At 45.4% G+C, this 18,256-nt stretch overlaps 1 protein-coding gene across 1 annotated transcript; it reads right to left on the bottom strand.

The window, feature by feature from the left end:
- Positions 1–8,392: 8,392 nt before the first annotated feature.
- Positions 8,393–18,178, bottom strand: LOC119406076 (transmembrane protein 53-B). Its single transcript, XM_037672935.2, has 3 exons — positions 17,914–18,178; positions 16,738–16,954; positions 8,393–8,882 (listed from the first exon to the last, which is right to left on the bottom strand). Exons 1-3 carry the CDS (start codon positions 18,135–18,137, stop codon positions 8,403–8,405), a joined length of 921 nt encoding a protein of 306 aa, XP_037528863.1. The 5' UTR covers positions 18,138–18,178; the 3' UTR covers positions 8,393–8,402.
- Positions 18,179–18,256: the final 78 nt, after the last annotated feature.

Genomic DNA, 18,256 nt, shown 5'->3' with positions numbered 1-18,256 from the left:
GATCTGCAAGCACTGTACATAGAATGAAGAGGCTTACAGCATTTAATTAACTGCCTCCTGGAAGCTTCAATTACGTTCTTCTTTCAACATATATATATATATATATATATATATATATATATATATATATATATATATATATATATATATATATATATACATACATACATATATATATATATATATATATATACATACATATATATATATATATATATATATATATATATATACTATCACAAGCGACAAAAAAAATTGGACATCATCAGAAATGAAATTAACCGTTTTTTTTTTCCAAGTTCTCTTTTTCTTTCAGCCATAGCTTATCAGTAGAAAGCAACATGGACTGTTTCATGTTATCGTTTCTCTATTACGCTACATACATTACACCACATACCCACATACTGCACAATGTACAGCTGGTTACGTAAGTGTAAAAGCCACTTGTCTGGGATAACAAATTATTAAAACTAAATTGTGTTGGTGCTGGACTCTGGTGCACACACAGAGTAAAATTGGCCTGAAACTTTTCTGCAACAAAATCTGGCTCACATATTTCTGAAATACAAGAGTTGGTTTATGTTCTCACAAAGTGTGCGCCAGCCTTCACACTTTTTCATAGACTGCACATGGGGACGCACAGTCAAAACCAGATATATTTATAACTCAATCGGAATCATGCAACGGTACAATATATCAATAATTAGAAATATAAAATATGCCTATCTGAAGCTTGCTTGAAAATTCTGCATGTCTCAGACAGCCCCTTGAGATCATGAGAAGCAACATTTTACCGATCTTTCTAGGTTGTGTATGGACGCATGAAAGTTTACTTAATATTTTTCATCAACACCTTCTCGCGTAAAGCACACACCAGAAGGCCCTGCAAGTTATCGAAACAGCATGGTCGTCCTCATTCCTGTAAAAAAAATCGTCACCGGCTGAGGTTGTACAGTTCACTGCACTACATGGGTGAAGCTCATCAAAGCAAAGCCATCATTGTGAAGTGCAAACAAAATCCTCACTGCACTTTGAAACATGCACCTTGCTCATTTTTTCTGAATGTCTTGTATTGCGCTTCAAATTCAATGCCCTACTTGACAGCATGTGCAAAAAATCATTCCGGACCGTTGGCGCTATAATGAAACAGCTCCACTAACGTGAAGCCTGTGGAGGGGCGAAGCATGCAGTGTGTGCCACTGTTTCCCACAGCAAAATCACTGCTAATGGGCAATGAGAGACAGAAGAAAGATTAGACACAGAGACCTGCAGTCCGCTTTTAGTTAATGTGCACACTGCGAATCTTTATTGTTCAACTACACACAAGAGAAATCTCTCACCGGCACTACATTGCAGGTCAAGATCCAGTGCCTATATATACGGGGCGCATATTTAAACTTTTTTAGCACGCACAAAAGACAAGGACAAGAAAGAGACACACGAGCGCTCTTTCTTGTCCTTGTCTTTTGTGCATGCTAAAAAAGTTTAAATATGGATACATACCAACTTGCCCAGTTATCTGTCTTACTGATATACGGGGTGGTCGGTGAACGGTTGTGCAGTGCGAGCAGTTGGCTTTTTCAAGAAACTCGCTAGCAGATGCTTCCTGCGTTGGTGTTCTCTCTCGCGGGCGAGGGTGCATTCTTGTTCCTTGCGAGCTGGTAGTTCAGCATTCGTTACAGAAAGAGCGTTTCCATAGTCAACGCGCCCCGTTCGCTCTCTCTTGCACTCAAGCAAATGGACAGTACACGACGGACGCAGCGACAGGACACAACGATGCCCGCAGACACGCCGAGACCCTAACGTGCTTTGCCCCTAAAACTTTGTTTTCATCAGCGTGAAAATTTCCAATAATATTGGAAGCAATCTTTCCGTACATTGCACCAAGCACGGATGCACCCCAAGCCTGTCTGACGTCACCCTCCTTAAACGCTATCGTGACAGGCGTGCTAGAAAGATACTTGAGGCCTATGTAATTAGCAAAAAACGCCAGGCCTGCGCTGAAACTGCAGAATCTTTGTTCATGCCTTTTCGTGTTTTCATGTATATATTCTGGTTCCTTTCAATAAACCTTCAGTTCGCATCTGTGCTGTTTATTCCTTCTTTAAAAACATGTACCAACTAGCCCGCCTTTCACCGCTTATTCAATCCAAGAAGGAATTGCACCAGTTCCATTGAGAAGAAGCATACCTGCAAGGGTGCAAGGCAGCATAGCTTTTGATGTATCAAATACGGAGGTGAATGGAACAGATATACATACACTGTTACAGTGCCACGCTTTTGCACAGATTTTCCAAGGAGTTCGTAAACTCTTTGATGGAGAAAGAAATATCTAGGTACAGTTGTATTTGTTGGTGGGGGCTGTAGTGTAGAAGAATACAGCTCTAAGATGTAAGCAGCGGACATGTAACAACACAATATCAGAAACTAAAAGCGACTCATAGTTTATGCAAGACCGGAGAATATTGTCCAGGTGCTCGTCTGGCTACACTGTGTGCCAGCTCTGGAAAGGAAATTCGAAACTTCTGTGACAAACGTTCTTTTATTGATATGCAAATGTACAGCAGCACCAAAAACAAGCATCATTTTTTAAGATGTGAATAAATAAGCGTGCGTGTGCCGCTTCTTTTCAGTGCTGGCTGTAGTAACACCACCACCACCAGGTGTACAACTGCAATTCATGGCTTTCTACAAGTGCATGCCTGCAATCGCTGCCAAAATTGATCCCAACTAAGAGAAAACACATTTCATTGTCTAAAACTGAAGAGCATTCAGAAACTCCTAATCTTTCTGAGCACAGTTACAATTAAACCCAAAGTTGGAATGTAACCAGAGAAAAAGTTCGTAGAGAACAGTAACTCATCCAAGCTGAACAGCTTGCAAGCACGCGACGATGCACAGGTGAATTGTAATGCAGGCAGCATCATCGTTCAGGCGCTCTTCAGCACCACACCACAGTCGAAAAGTTTGCACGATGAGCTACAAGCTAGACTGCACACATTTAAGAAACATTTCACTGAACACTGTGTGTACGGGAGCATACGATATTAGGCGCACATTGTTCAGTGAGGCCAAACCTAAGCTGAGTGTAATTCTGTTTACGCCTGTTCATTAATGGACAAGAAATTCACTCATTCATCGCTACAGTACCAGTGTCACAAAAGGCTGCATGCATTTATTTGGTGTCCTGTCGATATTATTTACTACGTAAGCCTCGCAGCAAAACCCCTGATAAAATAAATCTTTGTGAAATGCCATGATGGGCAGTGTCCAAAGCAGCAGAACGTGCCACAGCATTGAAGCTTTCATTTCTCTCCCGATACTATACGATGACATCAGTTTAAGCCTTCAGTGATAATCACATATTAAATGTGAGATCTTTCTTAGAACACAGTCAAATGTGGTGTGAACATTGAAATCTCAGCACAGGCAACCTTAAAGCAAGATGATGGTGACAGTTGCCTGGTGCAGCACTAAATTATACAGAGAACTCTGCTGCACATTTTCCATTCTCTGCACACTTCCATTTACTCAGAACACCAAATGAAACATCAATCGGGGCGACCCTCGCTTGGAAAAATTGGGAGATTAACCCTTGAACACAGTGAAATAATGGGCATAACTTATTTGAAACTAACCTATCCAAATGATCTGTATTTCTGGAATAATGACATATCTATATTTTCAAGACATGCCCCAGGAAAACACTAAAGTTCATAATTTATATAAAGAAAACCAACCAAAAAATCTAATCAAAAGCAACTACAACACAAATCAGTCTAGACAGCCCAGAAATATGATTAGTATCTAAAAGACTCACAGGAGCAACTCATATGTAAAAAAAAAAGTTTCAATTCATAATAGCAACTCGCAACAGAAGGATTTGACAAGTGACAGGTGACACTATATAAGATCTTGCAGAGATCAAAGGATGTAGTAGTAACTTAAAATTAACTAGATCTTGCCCTTTCAGATTAAAACACAGGTTAACAAGCTAAAAGGTTTGTATAACAACGAGACTCGAGAGAGATGCTAAAAAAAGGCTTGTTCTCTTAAGTGAGTGACCACATCACATATCACAGGTAGTGCTCATTCAAGTGAGAAGACAGCAGCATGGCTGTCGTTCAGTTTACTAACAACATTTAGCAAAGATCACTTCCACAAAGAGACTCTTCTATCAGAAGATCATCTAATAATGTCGGTCACTTGATAAAGTCCATTATAAGTCAGCATGGTAGGCTTAGCATTGTATACACTTCCTTAGAGCTATTTCAAGATGCATGCAGCCCCACTACATAAAGATAGTATGTCCACACCACAATAAACAAACTCTAAATCACTCGACGTAGAAATATCGAGCTAAAAAGTATTAAAAAGAACCTCACAGTTTTGCTGAAAGGAAAAGCAATGAACGGGACAGCAACAAGTTGGAATTTTATAGGAAGTAAGGCTAGCAGCCGACGCCCGTGGCATTGAACCTCAACAAAATGCTAGCATAAGAAAACGCGACCACTGCAGCAAATGAAGTGACTTTTGTGTTGTCTATCACTTCATCACAAACCGAGGGGTGAGAACAGGATGTACAGAGGTAGACCTCTCCCCCCCCCATGGGCCTTTTGCGTGGCAAAAGATGGCCCGCACAGTTCCTCTCCGCTTCGTCGGCTACGTGTTCGTTGGCTATGCTCACACGTTTTCATTCGCGTATAGAACATACGATGCGTGTGGCAATGCTATCGATTTGGACTTTATACGGAACATCACAGAGGCACCAACGGCAAAAATGCGCCGAGTGTCCATGTAATTTCTATCACAAAAAAACAAAAACAAAAACTGCTGTGGTGACTAAGTGATTACAATGCTGTACCATTCAACACAGTGCTACAATTTTAAAACCCATCAATGGCAGCAGTATCAGAATCACATGTAAAATGCATCTTTCGTGCACGCTATACAAGCCCAGGAGCCACACTTTGCAGAGATGTGCTTCTTGTGATTCTATTGAATCACTGCAATCTGTTGCACTAAATGCAGCGACAATGACCCGCGACGAGAGCAGAAAACAGCTACAAAATACGGGCCCAGGAAAAGGTCATATTTTGTGGATTAAATCGGAGCTCTCCATTTTTCGCAGCTCACTTTTGATTGTGTTAAATACCACCAACCACTTTTATATATATTAGGAAAGCAAGTGAAGCATCAGGGCACCAGAAATGGCGAAATCAAGCCCTGTTCACATCGCCTTCCAATCAGTAGCCTCGCTTCGCTTCTTATTGGACATCTCAACCATGCCACAAGGAAAGGAACGTCTGTACACACCATTTCAAGCTATCCTACAATGCCTACTGCAAGTACAGTTGTGAAGTGCCCACTATGCCATAATTCTACCTTTTACGAATCAGCGAAGTACCCACAACGCGTCCGTAAGGCAACCCACACACCTACGCAACTGCTCACTTTGTGCTTTTGCTGATGATGATTAAATATGTCTGAGCGCTTTGTAATTAGTGGGCCTTTAAACCCCTCTCTCATTGTGCGATTCACATGTCTTGACGCCTGGCGCAATTGTACGCTTCTAAGAATGGCAGACTGGGCGTGTTGGTTCAGCATTCAGCATACAGTAGACTCTCAGTAAATGGAAATCTCTTAAACGGAACAACTACTTCTAATAAGATTGGTTTCGTACTTGGACTCTGCACCCCTGCTCCTTTCTCAGTGAACGGAACTCCTCTTAAACAGAACACATTTTCCTGGTCCCTTCAGGTTCCGTTTAACGAGAGTCTACTGTATTTGAAGTGTAAGGCACGACGACGCGCTCCGTTTGTGTGTGTGTACTCTTGCTTTTGTCCGTTATCGTCGTCGCGCCTTACACTTAAAAAATGTACGCTTCTGCCACGCAACATTACATGCGTTAAGGAGACTCCACGCATTACATGCCATTCGTATAGTTTTTTTTCAGAAGCAGTTCCAAGCAAGGGCGTAGCTATGTGGTAGAACACCTGCTTGCCACGCAGAAGGCCTAGGTTTGATTTGCATTTGAACAGAAGTTTTTTATGATTTATTTACTTGCATCTATCTCGAATTTTCACTCACAACCAATGATCCAGACAGCGAAATTTCTGTGAAACGAGCTCTTTAACGCTATTGCGTTAAAACAGGCTAATGCATTAATGTAACTATACATGCAAAACATGAATGGCCTGGAAGTATAGTGAAGGGGCCGTGCCCCTGTCGTACTGGCAAACTTAAGTGCACTTTAAGTGAGTGCACCTTGCAACCAGTGTCATTCACACAATGTGACACGGGAATGCTTCGCGACACTCGCTGCAGTATGCATGTGCATTTGGAACACTCGCTCCGCTGCGTCCAAGTGTAGGCTCGGTAGCAGTGGCTTGAAAATAAATCAAATAACAATGAGAGCAGAGTTGGTAGCATATTAAAACCAATGTTTGCGTTGTTATATATTAAAACGTATTATTCTTCAAGAAACGCTAGTTTACTACTATCGCCCTGAGGCAGTTTACAGCCACGGCCACCAGAGGAATGCAAGTGCACATGCTGTGCAATGGCCGCGTCCACAGCCTAAGTTTACTATAAATGCTGTTTATTACTACAAAACAGTATTGCTAAGAGTGTGCCAATATCGAAATTTTAGAATACAAACTGAATACAAATAAGGCAAAAAACCGTCTTCGAATATGTGTGCATCATTAAAATGTTTCAAAATGGGAAGTAAGAGTAGCTTTGATTACTGTTTTAAACCAAATAAATGAAACTGAGTGTCAATAGGCTGCAGGACATTGAAGATACATTGGGCAATGCATTCATTACAAATTATTATGCAGAAAAATTGACTTGTTGTCATGTTCACAAGGTGAGCACTCTTTACGTGCTGTAAAAACACGTCTGAAAGTGAAAAAGACCCCTCCCTCACACACTGCCTTTTCTTCTTTGAAGTATCTAAACATTGTTTAGGTAACATTCCTGATGGTTATTTTATCTCTTTATACAACACGAAAGTACAACATATGCTGTATAAGACAGCTGCAGAATAAAGCTTGGTGAAAAAGAAATTGGTCCTGTCGCTTAGGTGTGCAGGACGTAAGGTTGAGATGGATCACTAAGGTCATGTGTACGTCATGTGTATTTCTCAGTGATTACCGTAAAACATCATTTATTGCTGGGAGCCCAACATGACCATGCAATGAAAGATAGTACGCAGTAACCACCATGTATAACGTAACCCAATAAGTACATACTAGCTAGGATTTACTTAAAAATAAGAATGCGTAGCACTTGCAAGTCTTTACTTGTTACAATATTTGAATTTGTCTGAATATTTGTCTCTTTAACAGCACATTCAAGGCGTGGCCAAATAGTCAGGAAAATTTGAATACACATTTTTCAAATCACACGTGCTTTGAACAAAGAAAATGTTCAACTTATATTCGAATATTTGCACACCCCTCATTATTACTTAAAAGATATTGCCTGAACAATGTGTTGTGCTATGGACTTACTCATGGACATTACCATCATTTGCAATGTACACTTCTCTTTCTCGTGCAGCAGTGCGCCGCTGAAGTGGCATGCTGCATATGCGAGTGCATACGTTCAAAATGCCAGTTTGACAGGGGTATTAGGTGTGAGCCTTCAGCAAAACATTTTCAACGTGCTTGGGTTCTCTTGGCCTGTACAGTGGTGACGGATTGAAAAGGAACATAACGACCTACGTGCAAGTGCTCAAGATAAGCACATCGTGTGCCCACCAATCTGGCTGCTAAAGGTAATGTTGGCGCTGATGTAAGTGTTCCAGTCGAAATTCTGCCGATATGACATGAACTAAAGATCATGGAAACGAAACTAGTTGCGGTACTTAGCCGTAAATTGTCACGTTTCATTCTGTGAGCACTATACATCACCAGCGAAGAAGAAACTCACTCGCAAACTGTACTCTGCAATGTAACTTCAGCAGTGCTAAGGCCACATCCTGGAATGACATCTTGCGAGCATGTTGCTATCCACCTCTGACTAAGGCAGACACGGCGAGCAAAACATACAACAGGGCCTGCGAGTGCTGGTGTCAGGCTTCACACAGTCACACCTAACGATGCGACAAAAGCTGGAAAATGAAACACACTCGCAAGTTCTTGCTTTCGCCAATGCTCTAACCTTTGGCGCAGGCCGTTCAAGGTGCTGAACCTGAGGCCAAAACATTCGTGTTCAAATTCACCGGGTATGTAGGATGTTGCGAAATGTGGCAGCAAAAATTGAGGAGGGCCGGGAGCATGCGACGAATGCCTTTGGATGCAGTGGGTCACAAACTACATCGTGTGAAAGTGAAAGAATCATTGTAAGCGTGTCCAAACGTGGCCCTGGTGTTATAATCTACACGAGTGAACCCATCAGCGATCTTTCTTGACAATAGGCGAGGATACCTGAATGGTGCCTTCGAGGCAGCGACGCATAAAGTCGGTGACACTCGTGACGTACTGGTTTCGGTGGAGAACAAAGTGCTGCACGTGTGGAGAGTCCTGCCAGAACACTTCTTCGACCGGAACGCCTTTAGCACGGCGTGCGTCCGCAAATGCGTGGATGCTCTGGTGCGAGCAGACGGCGTCCTTTTCCGAGTAGAGGAACAGCTGCGGACACAGGGGGCTCTCGGCGAGCAGGGCGTCGTAGGTACTCTCGCACCGGTGAAATCTAGTGCCGAGAACGAGGTTGCCAATTGAGGTCAATGCCGAGTACAGCCACATGGCCAACGCCCAGAAGAAAGCCACGGTGTAGCGGAACAGGGAGCGACCTCTGACGAAGGTTGCCATCACGCTGACGCTCTGCCAGAAGCCGACACGAGCAGGTCCACTGTCAAAAATCACACCTCGGATCTGCAGCCAGGAACATAGCGTGGCACAGTTACAACGAGAGAGAAAAGACAAGTCTTTTTTTTTTTTTTGCTGCTGGAAGGACCACAGCAACTAAGCATTCATAGACGTGATTACTACGGTGACATATGACCATGTGGCTTTACTGTGCAAATACAGGCATACTGGTGCACAGTGCTCACGAAGTGAAACGCGACATCAAAAGCTCAAGAGAGCCACACCATCTTACTATGAATCTGGCCGCTAAAGATAATGTTGGCTCTAATGTAAGTAATGTAAGTGTTCTAGTCAAAATTACACCGATATGACAAGAACAGAAGATGGTGGAAATGAAAGTATGTGCATTATAACCTGAAAGAATATGCGCATCATCCTGTCTTCACTTTCTTCATCCGTGTCCTTCTTTGTGTGCTGCAAGTTTCACCACACATGTGCATTACTTAGCCTTAAATTGTTGCACTTTGGTCAGCGAGCACTGTACATGCCTCTAACCCCTCGGTGCAGCACATTGGCATAGCCATGAGAGTAATTTGGGGGTTTTGTATACGTACACGCTCACATAAACATACACAAGGGGGTAGGACCCTCCCCCCACATAAATTTCTGGCCAAATAAATTTCTGGCCCAGGCATGTTAATAATAATAATAATATCTGGGGTTTAATGTCCCAAAACCATGACACGATTATGAGAGACGCCGTAGTGGAGGGCTCCGGAAATTTCGACTGCCTGGGGGTTCTTTAACGTGCACCTAAATCTAAGTACACGGGCCTCAAACATTTTCGCCTCCATCGAAAATGCAGCCACCGTGGCCGGGATTCGATCCCGCGACCTTCGGGTCAGCACTCGAGCGCAATAACCACTAGACCATTGTGGCGGGGCCCAGGAATGTTAGAATAGCGCAAATCATCTCTGCATTCTGAGCCTCCATGGGTCAGTGTCAAGCTTGGCTGGCCACCTTGGTGAATGGACTTCCTAGTGAACTGTGATAGAAGGCTCCATTCCTAGCTCACAAATATGGCTGATGTTTCCAATTATATTCTACCCAGGAAGTTATGGTACATTCCTCTGTGCTGCCATTGTGCCTGTTAAGATATGTCCTCACATTTACATGATACAGCAGGGAAATTCACAAGCTAAGGGAGCATTAATTAAGCTCCAGCCCCACTATGCTTACTTTTTTGCCAGCCAAGAAAGAAAGTCCTAAACATCTTATCAGACAGCTGAGGAATGATATCAGCAGTTGTGTTGTGATAAGCTTTGAAGAGGGGCTCCACTTCATCAACTGCATGTAATGTAACGGGTTGTATCAACCAAGCAGTAATGATAATTAGAAGCAGCACAGAAGCCTAGCACTAGAAAGCTGCAACATCAGACCACGGCCAGACTTGAAAGGCACATGAGCGTTCCGTCTTACGGCCTTCACTGTTGAGTTGAATGCAATGGTAGCGTTTCTCCACGCTTAGCGCCACAGCTCACCGAGAGGGGCACAGCGACCCTGCTGTAGTTATAGGTGTTTTTGCTTGCTGCTTGTCGAGATGCTTGTCACTTGTAGGATGTTCTCTTTATTTGTGCTCTTTAGTTACAAGTTGGAATTTGTTCATTATGTCCCTACCCTGTATCAGTTTACTGTGCTAGTTAAATGTGAATCTCTACAAAAACCAACCAGTCAAACTTGTAAATTACTCTCATAACACGCGTGCTTCATGTTGAAGGTAAACATTAGACAGAAGTCTGTCTGGTTGGGTAAGTAAACTGAGATAACTGATATTTATTCTCCAACCAAAGTTACGAAGACACGTAAAAACCCGACGTTTCGGAACCAGCTCGGTTCCTTCCTCAGGGGGGACTGCGGCGGCTTGGCAGCGGCCTCTTTAAGGCACTCTCGCGGCGGTTAACGACCCCACGCATTACCGAGGAGCGTAGCCCATGCGCATACACCGGGGGGAGAGTTCCGAGTGAACGGTTGATATTTTGAGTGGTCCTCTGTATATGCCACGACTCCAGTAGTAACCTCCTCCTCCACTTGGTTTCACTTTCGAGGATGGCGGTTCCGTTGAAGTCTATTCTGTGGTCAAACGTCTCTGCGTGCTCGGCGACGGCGCTGCGTTCTTTGTTGAGTTTACGGACGTCGTTGACGTGTTGCCTAATCCGTTCGGGGAAGTTTTTGGTCTCGCCGATGTATGACGAGGGGCAGTCGGCACACGGTATTTTGTAAACGACGCCGGGCGCCCTGTCTTTTGTTGGTCGGTCTTTCGGGCGGGGAAGGAAGCGGCCCAGCGTGCATGAAGGCACGTGCGCGATGTGCACGCCTTCTTTCCTAAAAATCCGAGCCAACGCCTCGCTGGCTCCCTGGACGTATGGGACCGACACGCGTTTTGGAGAGCTGTTCGTCAATGCTGGCTGGGAGTCGCGTAACCTCTTTTTCTCTGCGCGGCGGGCGACGGATCGAATGAAATTTCTGGGATAACCGTTTTTTCTGAGGTCCGCAATTACGCGGGCCTCTTCTTTCCGGCGTTCCGTGTCAGTGGAACATATCTTTTTGGCTCTCTGAAGTAATGTGGACACAACGGAGGCCTTGTGGGTGGAGGGATGGGACGAATCGTATTGAAGGTACCGGCCGGTGTGCGTCGGCTTCCTGTAAACGGAGAACTCCAAGTCACTGCCCCTTCTTGCCACCTGGACGTCGAGAAAGGGGAGGGTGCGGTCGCGTTCACACTCGACCGTGAACTGTATGGCTGGGTGAACGGAATTTAGGTGCAGTCTGAAGTTTTCAATTTCAGATGTCTTCATGACACAAAAGCAATCGTCCACGTAGCGAAGAAAGAGCTTGGGTCGCGGCGAGAAGGAGCCAAGTGCTTCCCTTTCTATATGTTCCATGGTCAGGTTTGCCATTGTGACAGAGATGGAGGCTCCCATTGCGGTTCCACTGTTTTGCCTGAAGATTGTTCCTTTGTAGGAAAAATACGTGCTGGACAGGCAGAATTCCAGTAGGCGGCAGAGTTCGTCAACAGTGAGTGGGGTCCTTTGACTCAAGCCATCGTCACCCTCAAGAGCAGCACGGGCACAGGATACAGATAAGGGTACCGGCACATTGGTGAACAAAGATACGACGTCGAACGAGACCAGGCTCTCGTCTTCGTCGATGCTCACCTCTGATGCTAGCTGCACGAAATGGCTGGAGTCGCGGACATGAGTTGGGGTATTCCGGGTGAGAGGGGCGATGATTCGGTGCAGGAAGCTTGAAAGGGCTCGGCATGGAGAGGAAGTGAAGTCGACGATCGGTCGGAGGGGGGCGCCAGGCTTGTGAATTTTGGGTAGTCCGTAGAAACCCGGTGCGGAGCCGTTGCGGCAGATTAGACTTAGGTAGAGTGCTTTTAATTGTGGGTGGTGCTTGAAAATTTCGGAGAGTAGCTTGTTTAGCTGAGTCTGAGTTTGCTTCGTCGGATCCTTTTTTAGCTGCGTATATGCGTCACCCTCTAAAAGGGCCGAAATCTTCCGGTCATAGTCCCGGCTGTCCAGCACCACCGTTGAGTTGCCCTTGTCAGCGGGGAGGATGACAATGCTCTGATCTTGTCGGAGTTCCCGAAGGGCTTTGCTCTCTTCTGCGGTCAAGTTCTTTTTCCCTTGTGACGGCAATTTCGAAAGGATTCCAATTGATTTTAGTCTAATTTCTTCTCTGGCGCTTGGCCTCACACTCTGGACGGCTTCCTCTACAGCCGCGACGACTTTCGATAAACGGGGCGTCGTTGACACGTTATACCCGTGTCCCTTTGCCAGAACAGAAGTTTCCCGATTAGTGAGTGGGCGGGATGACAAATTGGTCACAAACCTGGGATTTGGGTTGCCTTGGGGCGAACCCCGGTCCAACAGGTGAGAAAGTTTCCTATCCTGCGCGGTCCGATGCCTGTCTGCAGACGACGCCGCCACGGAGTCCGCGAATGCGTCGATCGGAGGCATCAATCCAGGAATGCGGTGCTGAAGTTTGCCTGTCCGTGCCTGTCCAGCACGTATTTTTCCTACAAAGGAACAATCTTCAGGCAAAACAGTGGAACCGCAATGGGAGCCTCCATCTCCGTCACAATGGCAAACCTGACCATGGAACATATAGAAAGGGAAGCACTTGGCTCCTTCTCGCCGCGACCCAAGCTCTTTCTTCGCTACGTGGACGATTGCTTTTGTGTCGTGAAGACATCTGAAATTGAAAACTTCAGACTGCACCTAAATTCCGTTCACCCAGCCATACAGTTCACGGTCGAGTGTGAACGCGACCGCACCCTCCCCTTTCTCGACGTCCAGGCGGCAAGAAGGGGCAGTGACTTGGAGTTCTCCGTTTACAGGAAGCCGACGCACACCGGCCGGTACCTTCAATACGATTCGCCCCATCCCTCCACCCACAAGGCCTCCGTTGTGTCCACATTACTTCAGAGAGCCAAAAAGATATGTTCCACTGACACGGAACGCCGGAAAGAAGAGGCCCGCGTAATTGCGGACCTCAGAAAAAACGGTTATCCCAGAAATTTCATTCGATCCGTCGCCCGCCGCGCAGAGAAAAAGAGGTTACGCGACTCCCAGCCAGCATTGACGAACAGCTCTCCAAAACGCGTGTCGGTCCCATACGTCCAGGGAGCCAGCGAGGCGTTGGCTCGGATTTTTAGGAAAGAAGGCGTGCACATCGCGCACGTGCCTTCATGCACGCTGGGCCGCTTCCTTCCCCGCCCGAAAGACCGACCAACAAAAGACAGGGCGCCCGGCGTCGTTTACAAAATACCGTGTGCCGACTGCCCCTCGTCATACATCGGCGAGACCAAAAACTTCCCCGAACGGATTAGGCAACACGTCAACGACGTCCGTAAACTCAACAAAGAACGCAGCGCCGTCGCCGAGCACGCAGAGACGTTTGACCACAGAATAGACTTCAACGGAACCGCCATCCTCGAAAGTGAAACCAAGTGGAGGAGGAGGTTACTACTGGAGTCGTGGCATATACAGAGGACCACTCAAAATATCAACCGTTCACTCGGAACTCTCCCCCCGGTGTATGCGCATGGGCTACGCTCCTCGGTAATGCGTGGGGTCGTTAACCGCCGCGAGAGTGCCTTAAAGAGGCCGCTGCCAAGCCGCCGCAGTCCCCCCTGAGGAAGGAACCGAGCTGGTTCCGAAACGTCGGGTTTTTACGTGTCTTCGTAACTTTGGTTGGAGAATAAATATCAGTTATCTCAGTGCTTCATGTTTTATGCTGAGCAGCAATCTCTTGAACAAAAGAATGTAAAGTTTACTCGCATTATGTAACCACTTGTGTTGACACATATGCGTCAAATGCATTATAACAAAGTCAAATCAGCGCAAATGAAGACAGGCCCAAAGAGATCAGGCAGACAACAGTACCTCATCTTTTTGTGTCCGTCTTCATTTGTGCTCATTTGACCTTGCAAGACCAAGTAGCCCAACAGTCTGCCCTACTGATGTCTAAATGCATTGTCCTGATGACAGGACTTTAGAGCAACATGTAGCCACAAAGCAACGCGAAGTTGTCAAACACAGAATGTTTAGACAAGGTGAAGAATGCGCTAAGTGGAGGGTGCTTGTTGGGGATGAGGCATCAATGGGGGACCTCCAGTTAGTTCAAATCCCCTTGTTTAGCTTGATCATCACAGATTAAAAGGAGAGGTGAAAAATGCCACCAAAACAAATCCTCAGCAATAAGAGTTGGCAGTACTTGTGCCAAAAGGGTTCCACAATATACCCAGAGGTTTCATCATGTGCAAAGAAGAACCGTTCCTGCTTGCAGTTACGAACAATCAGTAAATAGCTATCTCTTTTGGAATGTCTCCACCTTAAAAAAAAAAATCAGTTTGTTTGGCATAATGCATGTCACTGTGAAGTAGTGAGCTTTCCCATTGTTGTGGCACTGTGCAAAAGGCAGGCAAAGTACCTACAGAGCTAAAGAACTTTGACCAACTACAGAGGGCTAATGACAAATGCATAGGCTGGGAAATATAAAATATTTTCTTTTGTTCAGCCCAATTATGCATGAGCAAAGTGCATTTCAAGATTAGGCATTTTCATTATTTTTGTGGCATCAGAGCCGGTGAGGCCCAAAAAGTTTTGACCAGTCAAGGAGCACTAATGGCAGAAATGGACATGAGACAGATTGGAATAGCCTTACGCAATAGTGGTGACCCAGCTGCTCACTTCTTAATAAACAGTGCTGTAATGAACACCTGTCAATCAACACACCCAGTCATTTTGCTGTAATAGCATGCCATCGCAACAGGCACGTAATATTCATACAGAGAGCTTATTAAAGTGAACCTCTTGAGATTATGTTGCAGGGTTTCAAGGGTCCCGAAAACTAGCCGCTTTACGGAAGCCTTATGGATATGCCATTTCTGACCATCTCAACTTTTCTGGCACGTTGCTATCTTTCGATTACCCGGAATGGCATTACAGTGGCAGGGGAATGAGTACAATACATGCACAGTATTAGCATTTCGTAATTGTGACATAAATATTCGCAAAGAACACCTGACATCATGTGCAAGCAATGAAGTACTGGTCATGGAACTTTGAAAACAAAAATTTACAAATGTCTTGATAATTAAACAGCATGTACACTACAAAGAGATATAAAAACATGAGAATAACCCAAATGATAACGAGGAAGGTATATTGCTACTGAAAAGCAAAACTACACAACTGCAAGAACGTTGCTGCTGTGGGAGTGCAGTCTCTTATTGGCACACAATTGTAGGTACAAACATAAATCATTTCCCCCTTCATTCAGAACGTTAAGGGGTACTTTCTGCATGCAATGACGAGTAAAACTTTAATGGACAGGAGATATCAAGCTTATGAGTAGTTTATTCCAGTTCCTTATGGTTTTAGGAATCAATGCATACTTAAAATAGCAGCACGAAAATCACAGACGCAAAGAAAAAGGACTAAGAAAGGGAAAATAGACAAACATTCATGTGTAGCATGAAGCCACAAGGAAATCCATACGGACTTCTCAGAAAGAAAACTTCTTTGTTCCCGAAAAATTTGTCCTGGTCCGGGGTTCGAACCCGGGACCAACGCATTTCCGGGGCGGTCGTTCTACCAATTGAGCTAACCGGGAAGCTAGTGATTGGCAGTGCAAGGCCGAATTCTTCGACAACTCGAAGCACAAGGACACATAGTAATGCAAATCAGATAGACAACAGCCCATTTGTAGCACGAAGTGACAAAGGTGTTGCCACCTTCGTGGCATGAAGCCACAAAAGTGGGTGTCTATTTTCCCTTTCTGAACCCTTCCGCCACCTTGTGGGATTCCGCAGAACTGATTTGCAAGGAAAAAGGACGAGTGCTGTGTAGTGAAAGAAGCAGTGCTATTTTTGTACTCTTTCAATTTCAATTTTGCTATGGTTGACTTGTACTGACGTGCAATGAGAGGGGTGAAATCCAGGCTTCGCATTTAATTCCAGCTTGCGAATTAAATATTGGATGAAACAATTCAAGTATTCTTCGGCTGCTCTCGAGTGAGTGCCAAGCCAATGTCGCTCTTGAATCCGAATCCGCGTCGCTGCGTGATTCACCCATACATACTGAGCCGCCATGAACTGCAGTTTTTGCAATCTATTCTAATCGATCGCGTCAGAGGATACACATACTTCACATGCGTATTCTAACTTTGACTGAATATTTCATCTGTGTATTAAGTCAAGCGTGCACTGTGTACATAAGGGCGTATTTCCCAGAAATCCAACAGATGTGCAGGCCTTACAACAAATCATGCAATCTACACGTCTGAGTCAACCTAACGACAATGCGTGTGGGTGCGCAAGTTGTACTGCGCAAGCAGGGACATGAGGTCGTACCTTCGACATTATCTGGACGTCATCCCTGAAGTGTCGATTCAACAGCGAGTAGACAAATGCTCCACCGTTGCTGAACGCGTGAAAGAACAGCGGGTGCTCTTCGAGCTTGAAGTCCTCCAGCAGGCCAAGTAGTGCATACGCTTGTTCCTCCAATGCGCCACCATAGCTTCGCTTGAAGAGCTCTTCGACCGGGGCGATGTAACGGATCGTGATGCACCTGAACACACACGAGAGAGAAAGCCGTCCACGGTTGCCTACGAATACAAACACTTCACGAACGTCATTTTAAATGAGTGCACATAAAATTTACAGCAATGCAGCTGCCTAACTGCAGCTAGGCGGCTTTCTTAGAAATGTTTAGGAACGTTCAGTTGGAATGTTCCTAGACGCCCGAATTCTTATACTACGCGTCTTCTACTCGTTTGAATCAAATCTGAAGATGTCATTAAGTCAACAGTGCTATGCAATGTTTGATCTTTTGCTATAGCTGTAAATGTTGCTCAGTTTGTGTTAATTAAGCTAAGTTGATGCGGGACCGGTGAACAATACTGTTGGGCCACGGAAGATGTTCGTGTGAATGAACATAAATAAACTTGAAATATTTCACTCCAGTGAGGGGGAGACAGCAAATTAGGTGGGTAGATGAGATTACGATGTTTGTAGGTATAACGTGGCAGCAGAAAGCACAGGACCGGGTTGATTGGCGGCACATGGGAGAGGCCTTTGCCCTGCAGTGGGCGTAGATAGGCTGATGATGATGATTATTATTTCACTCCAGCGCTCTAAAGGGCTGCGAAGGCAGTGTGTGAAAGTGCCCACGCCGGGTCAATGCCCCGTCCGCTGATCAGTTCTGCATGTCGGCGCTTCGTTAATCGACCTGCCGCTCTACGCCACCACTCGCGCTCACAACCGCCATTCGCGAGGAACTTAAAGATCTGTAATATTTCGAGCACCTGAACGTTCTATCAAGCTCGAATCACACGTACCGATAAAGCGCGATTTAACGACGCACGGAAAAGTGCGCATTTCCTACCTGGCCGTTCTAAAACGATAGCAGATGAAAACTGCGACGGGGTGAGCAGCAGATGGACGGGTTTGCGCGAATTCTCTCGGCAATAACGCTCATTCGATTAGGGGCAGCGATCAATTAGGGCGAGCAAGGGATGATCGACGTACCCTTGATCTTCGTAGATGGCACCGTACTTGGACAGGTGCTTGTCCTTGCAGCCGGCCCAGCCGAGTAAGTAGACGACGGGCTCCTTAGCCGTCGGCAGAGTGAGCTGCTTGTCGGCGGTCGGGAAAGTGATGTCGTACTCGAGGTCTTCATCCTTGCGCGAACCTCTCCGCTTCCCTTCGTCGCTGAGCGGTGAACCACTCGTCGACGTCGTCGTGGCCTCCATTTTTAAAGTCGCAAACTGAAGTAGAAAACAGCCGCACCTTAGTATTAATGAGACCAGCTAGTGGAAGCATTAACGCAACAGAAAGCCGAAAGTTAATAATTTAAACTTTCATTACAGTA

The sequence above is a fragment of the Rhipicephalus sanguineus genome, chromosome 9, assembly GCF_013339695.2.
Source record: "Rhipicephalus sanguineus isolate Rsan-2018 chromosome 9, BIME_Rsan_1.4, whole genome shotgun sequence".
NCBI classification, from domain to species: Eukaryota; Metazoa; Arthropoda; class Arachnida; order Ixodida; family Ixodidae; genus Rhipicephalus; species Rhipicephalus sanguineus.
The sequence above is the reverse complement of the archived record's forward strand: the minus strand, read 5'-3'. Positions and strand labels throughout refer to the sequence as shown.